The sequence below is a fragment of the Nothobranchius furzeri genome, chromosome 17 (genome assembly GCF_043380555.1).
Source record: "Nothobranchius furzeri strain GRZ-AD chromosome 17, NfurGRZ-RIMD1, whole genome shotgun sequence".
NCBI classification, from domain to species: Eukaryota; Metazoa; Chordata; class Actinopteri; order Cyprinodontiformes; family Nothobranchiidae; genus Nothobranchius; species Nothobranchius furzeri.
The window spans coordinates 26,807,673-26,830,235 of NC_091757.1; the positions used below are offsets into that span (position 1 = coordinate 26,807,673).

General features: G+C 42.1%; 1 protein-coding gene across 3 annotated transcripts in view; it reads left to right on the forward strand.

The window, feature by feature from the left end:
* Positions 1–22,563, forward strand: part of LOC107396649 (tenascin) — a 290,411-nt gene that overhangs the window by 135,932 nt on the left and 131,916 nt on the right. For all 3 annotated transcript variants that reach the window (XM_054731189.2, XM_054731188.2, XM_070546339.1), the window contains 4 exons: positions 12,201–12,464; positions 12,551–12,666; positions 13,761–13,914; positions 20,229–20,498. In XM_054731189.2, coding sequence (XP_054587164.2) covers positions 12,201–12,464; positions 12,551–12,666; positions 13,761–13,914; positions 20,229–20,498 — 804 coding nt within the window. The remainder of the gene's footprint in view (positions 1–12,200; positions 12,465–12,550; positions 12,667–13,760; positions 13,915–20,228; positions 20,499–22,563) is intronic.

Here is a 22,563-nt window from a genome sequence, read left to right on the forward strand (position 1 = left end):
TTTGGCCGGTGTCGGAGTCGGTGGAGGTGAATAATGGCCGGTCTCTTATTGTGGCCGGGTGGAATGTGGTAACAAGCAAGTACGGGGGGCGGTTGTGTCATCGTCTCACTTTTGATTTGCCAGTGATAGACCGCGAGGGTAACTTTAACCGTGCGGAGATGAAGAGGAGGCGAAAATTTGATATCAAGTTCAAAGAGAACGTGCTGATTATGCTGCAGAACACTCTGGGGAGCAGTAGCAGGGGTTGTATGAACTAGTCGACTTCACTATAGTGACTTTTTATGCCTGTCGTCGACTAGTCGCTGTCACTTGATAATGACCGGCAAGATGCAGCCCTCGGAAAAGACAGCAGCCTGCTGTCAGCAGGTGACAAGCTCCTGCGCTCGGGGGGGGGGGGGGGGGGGGGGGGGGGGAACGCGCTGTACCAGAGCGTCGGTACTGACACGCGATCGTTCATGTCGGTTAATTTCCTTTAATGTTTTCTGTCTTTTATCTGCGCCTGATGTGTTTCGCTGCTGTGGAGCGGGGCGCATCACCTTGTCCTCCGGTGACGCACCGATCACTGATGCGGCCGCCAAGCAGGGAGCGCTCCGCTGTTTTTGCAGTCTGTAGATCTGCCTCCTGAGCACGGCCACAGTAACAATCAGGCGTCGCCACCTCAAAAATTTATTTAACACGCGATCGTTCATGTCGGTTCATTTCCTTTGATGTTTTCTGTCTTTTATTTGCGCCTGATGCGTTTCGCTGCTGTGGAGCGGGGCACATAACCTTGTCCTCCGACGCACCGATCTCTGATGTGGCCGGCAAGCAGCAAGCACTCCGCTGTTTTTGTGGTCGGTAGATCTTTTAGAACTGCAGCTCAAAGGTAACTCATGAGGTGAATATATATGAAGGCAGGTAGCAGTTTTTCTTTAGGATTGAGAGGAGATGCAGGAAGATAATAAACAGGCAGGACAGAAAAATAGTCAAATAAAAACAAGTTAGTTTTTGTACCTGGTGGTTGCAACAAACAGACACCATTGAAGGTCATCAGAAGTGAGGAACAGAAAATAAAATAATTGTAGCGTTATGGTTTATGCTCTTTTATGAAAGAGGAACCATTCTACATATTAATTTGTGATATTAATTTTATTAAATTAATAACCAAATTGTATAGTTTTAAGAAGACTCAAAGGTTGTTTTCATCGATAAACTGACGATAATATCCGTGTGTCTGTGTTTCAGTTCAATGAAGAAACAAGTTTGAAAGTTAAAAGTTTTAATTCTTCAAATTAAACTAATGATTTTGAAATCACAAGCAGAGGAACATCAATCAACATTGGCAACTTTGTTGAACAATCTTTAACAGTTGATATTGTAAGCTTGCTCAAATAGACCTTGTGGTGAATGTGTGAAGATTGAACATGAGGTGAGCTGAGTGCGTGTGTGCATCTGATTTTGCTTCAGGAAGAAACAGGTGTCTGAGTGAAAAGTGATGGTTTGAATAAACTTAGGTTTTGTTGGAAAAGATGTATCAAAACGCTATCTGTCGTGGAATGCCTCACCGTATTCGGACCCTCTGTTGGACCCGGGAAGTCACCTTAGGATGATGTTTCATCCAGGGCACCTTGGCTGGCAAAGAAGACAAAGATGCGCCACGAACCGGTCCAGAGTTGTCCTCGGTACACGTTGATGGTAAAGCGTTTTCAGATGCGCTTTCTTAAGTTTAGTTCACTCAGAAATCAAAGGACTCGAGGCGAGTCCGCGTTAGTTGTTGCAATTCTGCTATTCCTGTCTGGCAGGAATAACGGGGGGGGGGGGGGGGGGGGGGGGGGGGGGGGAATGAGCCGATAGGCTCCGTCCCCCCTTTAGCGTTTATTCAGGTCTTCTCTCTTTCGTTGTCAAGCACGAACTGAATCATGAACTGAAAAACTTACCAAAAGCCTTTCTCTTCTCAAAGCAAAACGTGTGCGTCAGCAAATGTGTTTTGGAGTTTACCGTGAGAGCAGATGTGTATGTGTGAGTGTTTGAAGGTCACCACTAAAACATCCTCAGAACATTATTTAATTAAGCAGTGATTCATTAGTTATTATGATTACCCAAAGCATAATAATCATTCATTTGATTAAAACACATTTATAATGAGCAAAGTGATAATACTGATCATTTAACAACTTAAAATAAAGGGAAGAAAGTTTGTTATGTTATGACTACTTTTCCATGAGAACACATCTTCTGGCCCTGCAGGTGGCAGATGTTACGGTTTCCAGCAGACTCTTGCAGACTTCATGTCTGCAAAGGTCTCAATTTGTGGGTGAAAGTTCTCAGCGACCCAGCACTTGACCCAGCCGAGTCAAATGACCTTTGGCACAGAAAACCCATATTTCCTCACGTTACATAATTATTTTAATGTTTAGAGCAGCAGGAACTCCGAGAGGCTGCAGGCGCATCAGTGAGTTTGCGGCCGCTGTGCAGGGGGAGGGGGGAGAGGGCTGAAGCAGAAACTACCGTTGTTAAAAGAAATGTGTTTAACTTTGAAAATGTGGGCGCAATTTTAATTGTCAAAAACTCCAGCGAACCATTAGTTCATTTTGCTCAAATAGAAATAGAGGCCTGCCTCTAATACTGGCCCTCCTTCCAATAAAGGCCTGGAGCTTGAGGAGCTTGAGTCAAATACAGGCCCGGGCCTGTATTAGAGGATTTACGGTACGCTAAGTAGGTTTGTGATTTATCAAACATGGAGTATGCACAGCTGCACGCAATCTCCGCTTCATGAATCAGAAACGATCTAGAAAGTTTCTCAGCTGCTTTTTAGTCCCATCCCGCCCTCACCACGCCCACTTACTGCCATAAATGGTTGATGCAAAGTGCCTTGTGGATCTCATGCATATACATAAGCCGGCTGTTGCAGCATTTCTATCACGACCGCAGATCAAGGAAGTGCTATTTCACAGAAGCAGAAGTTGAGGTACTTGTGGGTGAGGTGGAGAAATGAAAAGAAGTGCTTTTGCAAAACAAATAAGAGAAAATCCACGGAGTGGCACAGCGTTGCTGAAGCCGTCAATGCTGAGTTCTTCAGAGAGATCTGTGGCGGATATAAAAAAAATGATCCAATCAGGATTTGATCCCCAGACTCCCGGATGAAAGTCACACACGCTATCCAGTCAGCCAAACAGAGATCTCCCTTGTCCAAGTAGCCAGGGCGCATGATCAATTGGGTCACAGTGACAGGACACACACACTGTCACAGACGCATGACATTCTGTCTCAATCTGTCCCCTGCTGATTTTCTGCATTACGTATTCTGCGCTTCAGGCTGTGTGTGTGTCTGTGTGCGTGTGTGTGCGCGTGTGTGTATGTGTGTGTGTGTGTGTGTGTGTGTGTGTGTGTGTGTGTGTGTGTGTGTGTGTGTGTGTGTGTGTGTGTGTGTGTGTGTGTGTGTGCGTGGGGGGGGGTCTTGTTCTGTGTGAAAATGAAGCAGTACAAGTGATAATGCTGCAGGATTTCATAATTGTATCTTCTCAGCAGCAGCACTGCAGGTGCTCTCCATGTCCAACATGTGCATAAGCCAGGTCCTTAGTCAACTTAAAGTTGCGCACATTTTTACGCTAAGTTTTTTTTTTCATAAATCCCAAAGTTTGCATGGAAAGTTGCTTACGCAGTTTTCCAACTCCTTTTTGTGCATAAGGAAGCTTGATAAATGAGGCCCTGGGTTAGAGCGCCCTGGTCTAAAGGATTTCACAGCATGTCATCTGGTTGAGTAGATTAGTTTCCAACTACAGTTTTTTTTTCGATTGCTAAAATGCGTTTTTCAAAACTGTACGTTTCTTTCAAAACTGCACACACAAAACCCCAAACATAGCACAAATTCCTAAACCGTGGCTTCCCTTTGCAACAAAACCCTGCCACCACATATCGTAACATGTTCCCAAAATGGAACACGTGTTTTCATTTGGTAAACACAGCCACATTTTCACATGACACACACATACCATTCATTGCTTAAACACAAGTAGCCTTTGGGTGAACACTACCAAGCATGGAAAGAACACTGAAGAGCAAAACTGAAAACACAATTGTCGAAAGGGAACACGATGAATTATACACTGAATGTATGACAATGCCCACTTTTCTCTGAGACAAATATTAGACAACACAAATTTTGAGACAAAACATTTTATTTTTACGGTTAACCCCCCCTCCCAAGCATAATCATGGGGCATAATTATGGGGCATCATGCCGCCGGTCTCTGTCTGGCAAGAGGGCCTCATCAACATCACAGGCGATGTCCTCCTGGTCCAAACAGCTCTGGAAGTACTGCCTCGAGTGCCTCATGAAGCCCTGACAGGCCTCAAAGGCCACATCTCTGCAAGCCTCCTCCATGGCTTGAAGCAGTGGGACCTGGCTCTGTGGATTCCTTTCATACACCTTCCACCTCCAGGCTGAGAAAAACTCCTCAGTGGGATTGAGGAATGGGGAATAAGGTGGAAGGTATAAAATGGAAAACCGTGGGTGGTCCTGAAACCACTCATACACCTGGGTAGCCTTGTGGAAACTTACTTTTATGCTGCAGTCCCTGATTGCAAATTGCTCGCCAGACCCGAAAGTTTAGAGATTTGAATATTTGTGTGTTGTTGATTGAAGCTTTGAGAATTTATGTGGAAAGTGTGTGTAAACCTAAAAATTGTGTGCTGTGTCTTGACAGCAAGGTAACGTGAAATTGACATCAGAGTGTAAAGGAGGAAAATCAGAGTTCTAATATGATAAGGAAATCTTAAGTAGTGATAAACTGAGTCAAGCGATTGGGAACAGAAGTAGAGGTTGTGAAAATTGTGCCTCATTTTTGCTTTTTGAGTTTTAGCAATCGACAAAAACTGTAATACAAAAGCATTACAGCTTCAATCAACAGTCTGCCAAACAGCACCTCTCTGTAGTGGTGAAGTCTTCCCACATTTAAATAAGATATAAATACATTTCAGATATCTTATGTGCTTGTGGGCATTTCTAAAATATTCAATTCAATTCAATTTTATTTATATAGCACCAAATCACGACAACAGTCGTCTCAAGGCACTTCACATAATAAACATTCCAATTCAGGTCAGTTCATTAAGCCAATCAGAAATAATTTTTCCTATATAAGGAACCCAGCAAATTGCATCAAGTCACTGACGAGTGTCAGTGACTTTACAGCAATCCTCATACTAAGCAAGCATAAAGCGACAGTGGAGAGGAAAACTCCCTTTTAACAGGAAGAAACCTCCAGAGAATCCTGGCTCAGTATAAGCAGCCATCCTCCACGACTCACTGGGGATCGAGAAGACAGAGCAGGCACACACACACACACACACACACACACACACACAGGCGCGCAAGCACGCGCTCGCACGCACGCACGCACGCACACACACACACACAAGAAAACGTAATGTGTCTATAGTTATATTGTGATTTCTTAGTAAATATTCTATTTGGTGAGAGATAAACTTTATTGTATTTATCCTAGTGGATCTATAATTAAACGGATAAACTAGTAGTAGCACATCCAACGTCAAGGAAAGCAAAAGTTATTATCAGGAGAGGGAGAATGTTTAAGTGGTAAGCTGCAGTGTGCTAGACGATGGCCCCCTCCATGAGGCCACCACAGCTCAGCAGAACATAGTTGTAGCTTCTTCTGCGGAAAAACACTTAGAGAGAAAATAAAGTTAACAGCTGAAATTGCAGAAAATATACAGTTAAAGAGCAAATTGTAGAAAAAAGTAGTTGAGTGTAGAAAGTGGTCAGTATGTCCTCCAGCAGTCTAAACCTATAGCAGCATAACTACAGAGATAACTCTGGATAACCTAGCCTATTTAGATGGAGGCATGTTGGAAGCAGGGCAAGGGAGAGCCGTCTTTACCGACTGTTCATTCCACCTCGCTCTACTCCCCCACTTGTCCAGATCTGGGCTAACATCAGATTATAACCATAGGCCCTATATAATAAAAATGTTTTAAGCCTAGTCTTAAAAGTAGACAAGGTGTCTGCCTCACGGACTAAAGCTGGGAGCTGGTTCCACAGGAGAGGAGCCTGATAACTAAAAGATCTGCCTCCCATCCTAATTTTAGATATTCTGGGAACCACCAGTAAACCTGCAGTCTGAGAGCGAAGTGCTCGGTTAGGAACGTATGGAACAATCAGATCACTGATGTATGATGGAGCTTGATTATTAAGAGCTTTATATGTGAGAAGAAGGATCTTAAAATCTATTCTGAATTTAACAGGTAGCCAATGTAGGGAAGCTAAGACAGGAGAGATACGATCTCTCTTTTTAATTCTCATCAGAACTCTAGCTGCAGCAGTTTGGACAAGCTGAAGACTTTTAACTACATTCTGTGGACTTCCTGAGAGTAATGAATTACAGTAATCCAGTCTTGATGTAATAAATGCATGAACTAGTTTTTCAGTATCACTCCTGGAAAGGATGCTTCTAATCTTAGCAATATTCCAAAGGTGGAAAAAGGAAATCCTACAAACCTGTTTAACGTGGGATTTGAAAGACATGTCCTGGTCAAAGATTACACCAAGGTTCCTTACTTTGTTCTCGGAGATTAATGTAATGCCATTCAGGTCAGGTGATTGACTAAGCAATTTCCTTTTCTGGATTTCTGGTCCAAAGATGAGAACTTCCGTCTTGTCTTGATTTAAAAGCAAAAAGTTTAGAGTCATCCAATTTTTTATGTCAAGACAAGCCTGTAATCTACCCAACCGATTAGGTTCATCAGGGTTAATGGATAAATATAACTGAGTATCGTCAGCATAACAGTGGAAGTTTATCCCATGCTGTCTAATGATTTTACCAATTGGGATCATATACATAGTAAAAAGAATTTGTCCAAGCACTGAACCCTGTGGTACTCCACAAGTAACCCTGGAGTATGAAGACGATTTGTCATGTACATTTACAAAATGAAATCTGTCAGACAGGTAGGATTTAAACCAGCCTAGCGCTGTTCCTTTGATCCCTACAACATGTTCAAGTCTTTCTAAAAGAACATTGTGATCAACTGTGTCAAAGGCAGCACTGAGATCTAACAAGACTAGAACAGACACAAGATTCTTATCTGAGGCCATGAGAATATTATTTGTAACTCTCACTAACGCAATTTCAGTGCTATGATACTCTCTAAAACCAGACTGAAATTCCTCAAACAGAGCATTAGTGTTTAAATGCTCACATTCTTGGATGGCCACTATTTTCTCCAGGACTTTGGATAAAAATGGAAGGTTAGATACTGGTCTATAATTCATTGAGTCATCTGGATCCAGAGAAGGCTTCTCAAGTGAAGGTTTGATGAAAGCAACCTTAAAATCCTGTGGTACATATCCATTTACTAAAGATAGATTGATTATATCTAGAATGGGGGCAGTAACCAAAGGAAATGTTTCTTTAAATAATTTGGTTGGGATTGGATCCAAAATTCAAGTGGAAGGTTTAGATTAAGCTAATATTTTTGATAAATCTGAAAGCTCAACTGGATCAAAACGGTTCAAGCACATATGAGGTTCTATAGTCACCTCTGATGCTGCCTCACTTATTGAGGAAGAAGAAATCGCATTAGGGAGGATGCTAAAGATTTTGTTTCTAATAGAATTTATTTTACTTGTAAAAAAATCCCATGAAGTCATTGCTGCTGAGGGCTAAGGGAATAGATGGCTCAGAGCTATGATTCTGTGTAAGTTTAGCATCTGTACTGAAAAGAAATTTAGGATTATGCTTATTCTCCTCAATTAGTGCTGAAAAATAAGCAGTTCTAGTTTGTTGAAGCTTATTTTTATAAAGCACAAGACTATTTTTCCAGGATAGGTAGGCCTCCTCATGGTGCGTAGAGTGCCATGTTCTCTCCAAATTCCTAGTTTTGTTTTAAGGCTCGTAAATGAGAATTAAACCAGGGAGTCAACTTCCTGTCCCTAATTACCTTCTTTTTTAAAGAGGCAACATCATCTAATGCCACACCTAAAGAGGAATTAACATGATGAACTAAGGCATCAATTTGTGAGGGGTTAGAACTGAGAATATTGCCCTCTGCTACGTTCCTCTGAGATGCTGAGGACAGTAAAGATGGAACAGCTGATTTAAAAGATGCAACTGCGTTGTCAGATAGAGACCGACTACAGTGAAATTTACATTCATGTCTCGAGAACTCAGTTATAAAAAACTCAAAGGTTATCAGAAAGTGGTCCGAGAGGACTGGATTATGTGGAAAGATTGTTATTTCCTCACACTCTATGCCATAAGTCAGCACAAGGTCCAATGTATGATGGCAGGAGTGGGTGGAGCTATGTATTCTTTGAGTAAAACAAATTGAGTCTAAGATATTACTAAAGGCTACATTGAGGCTATCATTTTCAATGTCCACATGAATGTTAAAATCCCCCACTACAATGACCTTATCAGTATTTAGCACCAAATCTGATAAAAAATCAGAGATCTGATCCAAAAACTCAGAGTAGGGGCCTGGTGGACGATATAAAACTACAAACATGAGTGGTTTTACTGTTTTGCAATCTGGATTAGGAAAACTAAGAATAAGATGTTCGAACGAACTGTAGCTATTAATTGGTAAGGGACTGATTAATAAATCCGAATGAAAAATGGTTGCTACTCCTCCTCCTCGCCCTGTACTTTGAGCAATGTGATGATTTAAATAATTTGAAGGAGTCGACTCGTTTAAGATAACATAGTCCTCTTGCTGCAGCCGGGATTATGTGAGAGAGAGCAAAGAGATCTGATTATCACAAATCAAGTCATTAACTAACAAAGTCTTAGAAAAAATGGATCTAATGTTCAACAACCAACATTTGATTTTTCTAGTTTTCTGCTCAGTTGAATTTGTTGTAATATTTATGAGATTTCCATGATTTGCTTTATCAAGCCTGATATTTAATCCGTATGATTTTGGTCCCCCATGTATAACATTTATTATATGAAATTTGAGGATTATTTACAGTAAACAATTATCAAAGAGCTGCGGTGTTTGCCACATACATTCCGTGTGAAATATTTACGGTCTCCTGAAAGCTGGTGTTGCTGAGGAGGAAAAGTGATCAGCTAAATCTTCAAAAGAACATTCATTGCAGAAAATGCTTAACTTACCATCCCCAAATAAGTAAAACAAATATAAGAACATCCCTTTGTAGATCTGATACAACACCTTACAGAGCATTTCAGAAGGTCCCATCTGGTGGGAGGATTCTTCTGATATCACAACAATGTAGTGAAGCGATGAACTGGTTTCTAATGGCTGGTCGAGGCTTGTGTAGCGTGATATAACAGAAAAATGTAGCTTTATAGGGTAGCCAGTGATGGGGTGTTGAATCTACTCTGAGGGAACTGACGATTATTTCCCAGTCAGCCTACAGTCAACCAAACACGCGCTTATTTGTAATTGTAATTAATTCTACTCACGTTTAGTCAAGTGAAGGGCTAAGCAATCCTGGTCCTGGAGTGCTGCTATCCAGCATGTTTTAGACCTGATTTTAATCATTTATAAAGCTCGCTTATGCACAAAACAGGGTCTGACAATTGCACAAGTAATTTTCTGCGCAAACTTTGAGATTAATAAAGAAAAGAAAAGAAAATAAAAGAAAAGAAAAGAAAAGAAAAGAAAAGAAAAGAAAAGAAAAGAAAAGAAAAGGGGACACATGGCAACTGTAGGCAAACTAACAGTATTGTAAGAGCATGCTGGAGATGGTGAAGTGGCAGTGCAGTGATGATGGGAAACTCGTGTACTTACGCTACATTTACAGACTTGTAGACTCTCGTGCACTCACACACATGCACACACACTCAGCCTCACCCCAGTCCCTGGAAAGAGAATAAAAATGAGAATCTGATTAAAAGTGTGTCATACTATACATTCAGACTGAGTGGTGCATGACTTATCTGACATACCGCATCACATTCAGGGTGACACAAACTCTACACTACCAGCTTCTATTAGTTCAGTGGCGACTGAGCAACAGCCAACCGGCTCCAGCGCAGCTGCGGCTGCTGCACTCTTGGTTTGCTGCAACCAGCCAAAAATGGAAAATGTCAGCGGTCCCTGAGCACAATAATGCAGCCGTTCTGGTCAAAAACGCAGTGCAACTCAAAGGCAATAAAAAAAAATTTTGAACCTACTTGACTCATAATTTTCTCGATTTCAGTCTCTGTTACACTATGTTTTCTAGAACTCTCTGTTTTCATGGTTACTTGTGAAATACTATAGACCAACCGGCATATTCATATGCAGAGTATTCAAAAAGTGCTTTGCGTTGACCATTTATGGCTGAAAGTGGGTATGAAGGGTTGGGGTTAGCCAGGAATTGTGTGAAGCTGAATGTACTCTGTGTCTAATAGGTCAGAAAGTAACTTTGCACAAGTACATTTTTGTTGCTGAAGTTTTATAAATGAGGCCCATCCGAGTTGAGCCTAGTTCCATGCCAGCTTTATCTTAAATCACATAGTTTAACTGTGAGTAGTTGTAGTTTTTATCTGATTTTACGTATGGTTGTGTAGCAATTAATACATATTAATACATTTTTGAATGTTTAATCAGAAGATTCTAGGGTTCTTTGCTTCATCAGGGACCATTAACACACTTCGTATTAATTCGGACAGAGTCAGATATACAGTTTATAAAACTAATTTAATTCTGTTTGCTAAACTAATGATACATGACAAGATATGAATAATGAGATGTGGTGTGGTGGATGTGAGGTCATGTAATGGAAGCTAGATGCTGTAGCAACCGCTCTTTGTATCTGAGAGAAATTGTGAAGTCTGGGTTATAAAAGTGAATTGGCTGTTTATTTAGTAAACTACAGATTTATTTATTTATAAACCTCATCAGACTCCAGTATGCAGGCTTACGATACCCGTGTATGAGTTGCTCCCCGCGGTCTGGAGGATTGTGGTCAGAGTGGTGAGGTCACCGGACGTCGAAACCACGATACTCAGAGATTAGTAGCTTCCTCTGAGTTCAGCTTACCCGGCCATGAGATGCAACCCGGGTCTGCAGATTAGGTGTGAAGTAGCTCTGTAAAGAGCTGTTGTGTCTGTTATCACTCGCAGCGTCGCAGAAAGGCTTTTGACTTAAGATCAAAGGAGTTTGTTTCAAAAGAGGCTTCCTGAATCGGGAGTCAGCGGGAAACTGAATTACTCGGGAAGTAATTCTTGTTTTAATAAACTACTTTGTTATTAGTTCTGGCCAAGTTTGGCAAATCAGAATTTGACACGTTTCTGAGTATTTACCAGCATCCCTCAGACAGCCACGCCTTCCTTCAGATACAAAAATGTTTTTAACCTTAATATGTGTGTCTTATTGTAACATGTATGAGTGTAAACAACGATTAACTTGTTAAATCAAACACATATATAGTGATTTGTGACATAAATGGGTCATTGTAAGAACAATAATCATTTTAAATTCATTGATGTAAGCACAAATTATTCAAACATTTGATTTAAACATCTTGTTCATTCATTACAGATTATTTAACTTATAACTGTAACATCATGGAGTCGTCACTCGTTCAGAGTGAAGAATGTTGACGTCTGGTTTTCACGCAGAGAGCGTAGGACCTTGGGAGAGAATGTTTGTTTGAATGTTTTGTCTTCATGGAATGTCAACACGCGTTGAGCAGATCCTTCTGGTTCTGGAAGGCCAAATAGATTTATTTCTGTAGATGAAAGGTTATAATTTTGATCAATATATAGGTGAAAACTGACTCTTTTGGATGTTACAGTTGCGTTATTTAGAGAATAAAGCCAAAGTCTTTGAATGGAAAACGTTGCACTTGAGGTGCAAATTTATTCATTTTCAGTTGATGCTGGAAAACTTGTGATGACCTGGTCCCTTTTAGAAGGTTTCTTTTTGCACGTAGGTTTTGACGTTGATACTTTATTCTCTTTTTGAATGTTCCATCAACAGTTTGAATTGTTGTCTTCTGTGACCGCCCACAGTAATGTGGCAGTGTGAGCGTCCTGTCACAGTGTCCCGATTGATGATGCGCCCTGGCTACTTGGCCAAGGGGATGTCCCTTTGGTTTACTGGTTAGCGTGCGCGACTCTCACCTGGGAGTCTGGGTATCGAATCCCGCCCGGGCCCTCGTTTCTCCACCTTGCCACATAAATTTTCCTACAGAAGAAGCACATCTGAAGTGTTACTGATAAATGATTGTCAACATCTCTCCTCAGTTTCACCACCCAAGGACCTTACAATACTAGAGGTTACCCCAGAAACTGTGGACCTGTCATGGCAGAACGAAATGCGTGTGACAGACTACCTGATCACCTATGCACCCACGGCTCCTGGAGGTTTGGAGCTTGAGCTTCTTGTACCTGGCAACCAGAAGGAAGCCACTGTTCGGGAACTTGAACCTGGTGTGGAGTACCTGATCAGTGTCTTTGCTGTTTTAAACAACAAGAGGAGTGTTCCTGTTAGTGCTAAAGTGGCAATGCGTAAGTCAACACTCTCCTTGGTATTTCTGACTGCAGCTCAAAAATTGTAGAGGAAACTAGTGAAACTGTCTTCGTTCTACATTTAGATCTTCCTGAGGCTGAAGGTCTAAAGTTTAAATCAGTGCGAGAAACTTCAGTGGAAGTGCAATGGGACCCACTGGACATTCCTTTTGATGGCTGGAATCTCATCTTCAGAAACACGGTGAGTCAAACCTTAAATGTAGTCACACCCATTCTTAGTTTCTGTGTGTTCAAAACCAATGAACACACCTGAGAACATAGGTACAGAACATCTCGGATTCTCCATGACGATGAAAAGTCAAATGATCAAATTTTTAGGGGCAGCCATGTTGTCCTTTGAATCCAGAGCGTGAGCCATCAAAACGGAGGGGGTAGGGGGTGGGGGGGGGGGTGGGGGGGTGGGGGGGGGGGGGGGGCTTTCAGACACCCAATAACCAGTTTCAGCTAGGTAAGTTAGAAATGTGAAAATAACAACAGACAACAGCAAGATGGGAACCACTGGGAGGAACACGACTCTCACCTGTACCGTGATCTGACGTGTGTTTTATTCAAGATGTCCCACTGGGTTACGTGGACGGTTGTGTCTTTTATTTGTCCCTGAGGCCAGCTATGATGGGCGCTGCCAACAACATGCAGGAACCATCATACGGAGGACAGTATTCGTTTTATAGCTTTAACATCTGTCCTGACTGTCGTTTTACTCATGAGCCTGCCGCTGCTTTGATGCTGTAGACGCTTTGTGATCCTTTGCAGAACCGCTGGCTCAAATCCATTTCTGTTTGTATGCATGAGGGTAATGGTCAAACAGTAAGTAAAGCTACTGATCACTGATGAGCCCTCACTGATCCAGTCTTCATTGAAAAGTTCTTCCAAGTTCTTTAAACAAATAAATACCTTAGTGTCCACCTGAACAACAGACTGGACTGGAGATGCAACAGTGGAGCCATCCACACAAAGGGACAGAGTAGTCTGTACTTCTTAAGGAAGCTCATGTTTTTCCTGCCCACAGCCATCTCTTTATAGATTATCAACTGAGATCATTAATACTATTATTTTTACTTTTGCTTTGAATAATGAGTTACGACAACACTTAATTTCCCTCTGGGATTATTAAGGTATTTTAGAACTTGAATTTAGGTTTCTGAGTGAAGCTTGTCCAAGCAGGGCTCCTTTCAATGTTCATTCAGTTCCAAAATATAGGATTTACCTGATTCTGACACATGCTGCCAGGCCTGGTCCTTCTAATGAAAACTGGTTTTCCTTGTGTACTGACAGAAAGAGGAAGACGATGAGATTTTCAACTCCCTCGGCCGCCCAGAAACTACTTTTGAGCAGTCAGGCCTGGGTCCAGGCCAGGAGTATGAGGTCAAACTGGAGGTGGTGAAGAACAAAAAGCGTGGACCACCTGCTGCCAAGAATGTCATCACAAGTGAGTTGCACACTCCTGCTGTGTATCATTTTGTGTGATAGCCACTTCAGACACCTGGATAAGCTCAGAAAGAAACTAATACCTTGAGCTTTGTGGATATGACTTCTATGGCGTTTAAAGCGTGCCACAACCCGTGCACGCGCATTGGGTCCACAGCGCGCGTGTGAACGGGACTCGCGAGCGGAAATATACATGGCGAGAGGTCATTTGTGCACTGAGAGGGAGCAAACTGTGTCTGTGAGCGCACAAGGATGTGCACAAGTGACAAACCTGCGTGCGCGCGTGGTCAACGAGCACACGGCAGAGGAAAACGTGCGCGCGCGGCAGCCTCTGTGCGCGCTCGGCAGCCTCTCTGCGCGCTCGGTTTCTGACTCCTGCTCGCTCGGCTGTAAGGGTTTTGGCACTCTGGAGGCGTGGCCTGTGGCAGATCTTCTCTGTCCTCTGATTGGTTAGTGTACCCCGCACTTTACCCTCTACCTATCTATATAAAAAAGTCTGCTAGTCAAGTAGTCGCTGGCATAGCTCAGTTGGAAGAGCGGGTGACTCTCGCCCCGGAGGATCCAGGTTCGAGGCCGGGCAAGGAAAATGCAGTAGATGTCATGTTAATTTTTCTTAATTTCAGGTATTTTACAGTTGTGACCGTTCAACTGTCATTAAACGTCCGAATGTTTGCTGGGCAGTGTTTTAAAAAGTGCACATAAGCTAGATGGTTTTAACCATATAAAATTACATTTTTTGTGATACTGGAAAAATACATACTGAAATAAAACTACTGATTGAAAACTTTATGACTGTGGTTGTACAATATATGACTCACTAATACACTGCAAACTCCCTTAGAGTGGGGCTTCCAGAGAGAGAGAGAGAGAGAGAGAGAGAGAGAGACAGAGAGAGAGAGAGAGAGAGAGAGACAGAGAGAGAGACAGAGAGAGAGAGAGAGAGAGAAGTTCTTGCCTCATTAATGAATTGTTTATTTTTTTTCAGTATTTAATTGACAAATTATCCTTTCAAATAATTAATTGATGAGTTACATAATTGTCCATTTAGAATTGTTGAATGGACTGAGTCAAGTTTGGTGCACTTTATATATTTCAAAACATGTTTTTTTTTATTTTAATGATGCATATAAATAATTTAAATGTTAATTTAATGAAATATTTCTATTTTTTCATTACCTCACCCTTGTTTTGACAAAAACGGGACCTTGCTGGATAATATCATGGAGAAACTATTTGTTCACAGTACATGGCTCAGTGAGGATCTGTGTACCGAAGGAGGAGATACTCAGAAATCTGTCTGCAGATTGTTACAACCCAGACTGGAAGTGGCGGGCTGTAATAAGAAAGGAGACCAAACAGAGGAGTGGGGGTTCAACAACTGATTTATTTAACAAAAGTAAGGATTTACTAAAGCAAGTTAGTGAACAGAAAATGGCCATCTCAAGGTTTTACTCGGATGTCCCTCAGCAGGGTGCAGCACTGTTGAAGGTCATCTGAATGAAAGCTTGATATGCAGTTTCTTTATGAAAGTGTGTAAATATACAGTATGGTTGCCGTACATATGTTGAGGTTCTCAGACATCAGGCTTCTTTGCCCAGGCCTTCACTAGTGGGCTATTTTAAAAGTTGGTAAGGAGAAAAACCACAGCATATAGCTGATTGTTTACAAATGCAAGGAGGGGAATAACAATCAAAATGCTTGTGTTCTTGGACCAGATGAATGGAGCGCTCCACATGCACTCAGAGATGTTATGGCTTCTGTTTCTATAACTTTACATGCAGACATTTGAGGTTTGCCAGAAAGAAAAGCTGGCCTGTACACTTTGCAGGGCACAATGTCATCAATGCAGAAACCCCTGTCTACCAAGATGACCATCTCTAGTTGTAGCATTTTCAACACACCAGATTCCCAGGTTGGTCGCTGATAGTTCCAGCATACAGTGCTGAGACAAAGGTCACTGGCCTATGTGGCACAATCCAAATGAGCCTCTTCAGAGTGCAGTTGAACTTGAGGAAAATATATGACTCTGGAAGAGAGGGGAATATGGCCATTGACACCTCAGATCAGTGCAGTCAAGATTTACTGGTGTTTGGGTAGTCCTGAACGTGTTGTGATGCCCCCACCATCTCATTGGGTTTTCATTTGTGTTTAATTGTGTTTTTCTTCTGTTGTAGGCAGCTGGTTAAGCAGCCTTGGAGGCACCTGGGCTCAGGGTGTGGTGCTGCCTACAAAGCCTACTGTTTTTCTGCTTTCACTGGGTCTCTCCTGTGTGGTGGAGAGTCCTCACTGGCCATTTTCTGTTCACTAACTTGCTTTAGTAAATCCTTACTTTTGTTAAATAATTCAGTTGTTGAACCCCCACTCCTCTGTTTGGTCTCCTTTCTTATTACAGCCCACCACTTCCAGTCTGGGTTGTAACAATCTGCAGACAGATTTCTGAGTATCTCCTCCTTCGGTACACAGATCCTCACTGAGCCATGTACTGTGAACAAATAGTTTCTCCATGATATTATCCAGCAAGGTCCCGTTTTTGTCAAAACAAGGGTGAGGTAATGAAAAAATAGAAATATTTCATTAAATTAACATTTAAATTATTTATATGCATCATTAAAATAAAAAAAAACATGTTTTGAAATATATAAAGTGCACCAAACTTGACTCAGTCCATTCAACAATTCTAAATGGACAATTATGTAACTCATCAATTAATTATTTGAAAGGATAATTTGTCAATTAAATACTGAAAAAAATAAACAATTCATTAATGAGGCAAGAACTTTTCTCTCTCTGTCTCTCTCTCTCTCTCTCTCTCTCTCTCTCTGGAAGCCCCACTCTAAGGGAGTTTGCAGTGTATTAGTGAGTCATATATTGTACAACCACAGTCATAAAGTTTTCAATCAGTAGTTTTATTTCAGTATGTATTTTTCCAGTATCACAAAAAATGTAATTTTATATGGTTAAAACCATCTAGCTTATGTGCACTTTTTAAAACACTGCCCAGCAAACATTCGGACGTTTAATGACAGTTGAACGGTCACAACTGTAAAATACCTGAAATTAAGAAAAATTAACATGACATCTACTGCATTTTCCTTGCCCGGCCTCGAACCTGGATCCTCCGGGGCAAGAGTCACCCACTCTTCCAACTGAGCTATGCCAGCGACTACTTAACTAGCAGACTTTTTTATATAGATAGATAGAGGGTAAAGTGCGGGGTACACTAACCAATCAGAGGACAGAGAAGATCTGCCACAGGCCACGCCTCCAGAGTGCCAAAACCCTTACAGCCGAGCGAGCAGGAGTCAGAAACCAAGCGCGCAGAGAGGCTGCCGAGCGCGCACAGAGGCTGCCGCGCGCGCACGTTTTCCTCTGCCGTGTGCTCGTTGACCACGCGCGCACGCAGGTTTGTCACTTGTGCACATCCTTGTGCGCTCACAGACACAGTTTGCTCCCTCTCAGTGCACAAATGACCTCTCGCCATGTATATTTCCGCTCGCGAGTCCCGTTCACACGCGCGCTGCCATGTATATTTTCGCTCGCGAGTCCCGTTCACACGCGCGCTGTGGACCCAATGCGCGTGCACGGGTTTTGACAGGGGTATGACGCGATAGACTTCCCCCATTTAGACAACATAAATAAAAAAATGTTTTAGGTAAAAATTTCAAATAGAAAAGTAGACATGAAGACAACAAGTACTGGTGAAGTGATGGAATACATCACTTGAAATCCTTGTGGAGAAACCTAAATGCCGACACCTAAAGTTTAGCTGTGTTTACAGCAGGGTCAAAGACCAAGTGAACTGATAAACTGTTTTTTTTTTCTTGTTTTTGAAATGTTATCAATCACTGAGTTTCACATGCAGGCTGAACATGAAAATGGTCCTCTATCTTGTATTTCCAGCATTAGCTTCTGATAGAAAATAGATGAGTAAAATCTCAGATTAGAAATCCAGTTAAATTGGCACGTCAGATTGAGATTTGCTGAGAGATTAAAACATTTTGATTTAGAAGTGCCGTACTCCACACCTGTGCATACCACTTGAAGCACTGTTTATTATGAAATTGTTATCAAAGACAGAGGGATGATAAAACTTTAGAGGTAAATGTAAGTTCAAATCCATTATGCTAGAAAACCCCTACAAAGAAAATTCCTTCAAACCCCATTACCCATGGAATGGAAATGCTCTGGGATCTCATTTATCAAACATTGCGTAGAATCCTTACTAAAACCGTACTTAAGCTCAGCAAAAACATTTTTTTACTTACGCCAAGTAGGTTTGTGATCTATCAAACACAGAGTACGCACAGCTGCACGCAATCTCCGCTTCATAAATCGTTGACAAATGAGAAAGTTTCTCAGCTGCATTTTAGTCACATCCCACCCTCACCACGCCCACTTACTGCCATAAATAGTCAATGCAAAGTGCCTTGTGGATCTCATGTATATATATAAGCCGGCTTTTGCAGCGCTCCGCCAATGACATGGCGACCGTAGATCAAGGCAGATCAAGGAAGCGCTATTTCACAGAAGCAGAAGTTGAGGTACTTGTGGGTGAGGTGGAGAAATGAAAAGAAGTGCTTTTGCAAAACTAATAAGAGAAAATCCACGGAGTGGCACAGCATTGCTGAAGCCGTCAATACTGTGAATTCTTCAGAGAGATCTGTGGCGGATATAAAAAAATGGTCCAATCAAGATTCGATCCCCAGACTCCCAGGTGTGAGTCAGGCACACTAACCAGTCAGCCAAAGGGAGATCTCCCTTGTCCAAGTAGCCAGGGCGCATGATCAATTGGGTCACAGTGACAGGACACACACTGTCACAGACACGACATTCTGTCTCAATCTGTCCCCCTGCTGATATTCTGCATTCCATATTCTGCGCTTCAAGCTGTGTGTGTGTCTGTGTGTGTGTCTGTGTGCATGTGTGTGTGTGTGTGTGTGTGTGTGTGTGTGTGTGTGTGTGCGCGCGCGCGCGTGTGTGTGTGTGTGTGTGTATGGGGTCTTGTTCTATGTGAAAACGAAGCGGTACAAGTGATAATGCTGCAGGATTTCATAATTTTATCTTCTCAGCAGCAGCACTGCAGGTGCTCTCCATGTCCAACATGTGCGTAAGCCAGGTCCTTAGTCAACTTAAAGATGAGCACATTTTTCCGCTAAGTTTTCTTTCATAAATCCCAAAGTTTGCATGGAAAGTTGCTTACGCAGTTTTCCGACCTCGTTTTGTGCGTAAGCAAGCTTGATAAAGGAGGCCCCTGGTCAGAAAGAAACAGTCTCTTCAAAGGCACAGGAAAATTTTTGTGCATGGCCCCGCCCACTTTGGCTTGCAGAAGGCATGTCTAAGCGGGTAGAAGCTAACCATTAGCAATAGCAAAACATGGGGTTTGTGTTTTTTGTAGCTATATCAACTATGATCAGTGCAAACGAAGGCGAGGCGTTTTCATATCATGAATATTAATGAGTAAGACATTCTACCCTCACAACAGGAGGCTCTTTTCCTCAAGTTACAAGACATTAATGTGTAGAGAACACAGCAAACTGATTGAAAATATTAGTGAATGAGACCTTTGAACAATGCCTAGGCTCAGTTATGAGACACAAATTTAAAAACATTTTTCAGGGATTATGAATCAATTTGGATGCAAATATTTGGTGGTATATTCAATCCCTTTGTGTCCAACCCTGAAAATCCTGATGGTGTTCAGCTATATTACCATACCAGCTGTACTGCCTGAACAGTGATGAGCGCATCATTTTCTGTGAATGTTTTTTTCTCAGATGTGATCTGAATTAGAATAGAAGATGAATAGCCTAGAAATGTAGTCCATCCATAACCGAAGCAAAAGGATTTTGCTTTGCAGGTCAGTCTAGCCATGCCCCATTGTAGCCTCGGGGGTCTACCAATGGCCTGGGCAGTGTTGTGTACTGCCAATCACAGCACTCTATTGTTTTGATGGGTGGAATTCGCACCAGTGCTGCAATGGAGTGAAACAACAAAGATGGCGTTGGTTCATTTGAAATGGCTTTGGTATCAGCTTTGAACTATTTAGACTTGGGATCTTTGAATTAAGAGCAGATAGAAGCACTGAAGTTCTTTATTTAGAAAAAGGATGTATTTGTGTCTTCTTCGACGATGTATGGTGGAGTGCCCCGATGACTGATGTTTGTAGCGATGAGTATGTCACGTTGTTCTTTCTCCAATAGACAGTTTGTAAGACAACAGTAGATGTCTGCCCCACGCTGCAATGGGTCTATAGGATGGCTTGCCAGGCTAGAAAAGGGATGCTGTGTTTCATAAACTTGTCTCTGCCTTTTCCAGGGATTGATGCCCCCAGCCAGGTGGATGTGCGTGACGTGACTGAAACCACAGCATTGGTGACTTGGTTCCAGCCTGTGGCCACTGTGGATGGTCTCAGCATTTCCTTCTGGCCCAGTTTAAACCCAGCTAATCGAAATGTGATTGAATTGTCCTCCAGTGACACCCAGTACCACCTGGGAGGCCTCACTCCTGATGCCCAGTACGAGGTGTCTCTGACAGCAAAGAGAGGAGGTCAAACCAGCTTACCAGTGAATAACTCCTTCATAACAGGTAAAACTGAAACAGATGTGTTAATGCTAAAACCCTGTGTAGTAAGTAAGTACATTTTATTTATACAGCACTTATCACAGACATAGAATCACAAAGTGCTTCACATAGATCAAAACAAAATAAAACAAAGTCATAAAATCATAATGATCTTAAAACAGAAATAGATTAACATCAGAAAAAATAAGCTAAACAAATGAAGGACGATTACAAATTTGAGTTAAAAAATAAGAAAATAAAAGGTTTAGGTAAAAGCAGCTTTAAATAATAGGGTTTTCAGCTGTTTGTTAGAAGTGTCCATACTGTCAATGCTACGTAAGGATAAAGGAAGAGCATTCCAACATCAGGGTGCAACAGTCTGTAAAAAGCGATCACCTCGACTTTTGTATCTGATCTTTGGAGCTTCTAGAAGGTTCTGGTGGGTGGACCTGAGGGCTCGGGTTGGAGCATAAGGCTTTAACAGTTCCGTAAAATAGGGAGGAGCTTGATCATGTAGAGCCCTGAAAGTTCTAGTCAGGACTCTAAAATGAACTCTAAAGTTAACGGGTAACCAGTGCAGAGACATCAGAAGAGGAGTGATGTGAGCTCTTCTGTTTGCTCCAGTTAGGAGCCTCACTGCAGAGTTCTGGACCAACTGAAGGCGGTCAAGGCAGTGGCAGCTCCAGAATTTTTTTGTGCAAGTGCTATGAAGGAGCTAGTCTTTTTATTGAGGGTGCTATGAAGGAAGTTGTCATGTGTTCCTACTGTCATCTAAAACACCTTCAACACAGCAGACACACATGCGTGCACAAAACTTCAGCAACATCCGAAATAATCATTATTATACACCATAAACATATGAACAATCGCTGACTTTTCCATGAAATCATAAACACACACAGCGTCACAAAAAAACATCTATAGTGTTGCAAGGAATCAGCTTGTTCCCCAGATGTAGGCTAACCATGAAAACAAACTTTATCTGCAACATCAACTGTATTAATAGAAACAGAGGGAAAGTATTTAACTCACCATCAGATGTCTTCATAACAGGACAATATGCCCATTGTTGTGGTCGAGGGCAAAGGTGTCAATAAATGTGCTGCTGTCCAGTGTCCTTGTTCTGAATGAGTTAATAGCAAGAAGTCCCAGATCACTTGTTCGATTGTCCCCACTGCTGTTACTCAGGCAGTTTTTTTGACGACGCAAACATGAAAAACTGTGCTCACAGCTCACTGATGTGACAGGAAGGGTCAAAGAAAGGGATATCAGTTTAAACAAGTCCTGAAATGCGTCTTTGTAAGGCCGCATAAGAGATGGGAACTCCTGAGTGTTTATTGTACGCCCCTGCTCCTTTTTATTCTGCAGCAACCGTGGAACCCGGTGGAGCTCTGCTGCCAAGTTCTCCTCACTGACTCCATAGTGATGTGCCATAGGCAAAATGCATTGTTTGTCGAGGAAGAATGAATGTTTGGGACTTAGTGCTGGCAAACTTTTCAGTACATAGTTTGTTTCTGATGAAAAACGCTGCTGGAGCTCCGTTAACATTCTGTCTATAACAGGATTGAAGGACTGTGTTTTCAGGTCATCCATGCTGCAAAAACCAGTTCTTTCTATTGGGACATCCACAATAAAACCCTCCAGGTGTTTGGCTGTTTGAGTTTGCCTTTTCTCCCGTTGTGCAGTCCGTGTTGCTGCTCCAGTCTTCAATGCACAGCTCCTCAGCTTGTTTTCGGAGCATTTCCCACTTTTCTTCTGTGCGCTTTTCTGATATTGCAGAGATTACAGCACGGGCCAGGTCGTCTGCTGCCACAGGATCCAGATTGTGAGACTGTAGTTGATCAGACATGAATTTAGTTGTTCTAAAAACATCCTCATAAACAACAAGATGCAGAACAAACTTCTCATCTATACGTGCACAGACAGCTTTAGCCTCTGTTCTGCGTTTCACATTTTTCCTGCTGAACAATTTAACACAGTGTAGCCATGACTGCTGGGAGTGTTTTTTGACAGCGCATATTGAATCATAATGACGTGCTCAGCGAGTGTCGCTCAGTCTCTTGAGCTCTATGTGCTGCACTGCTGACAT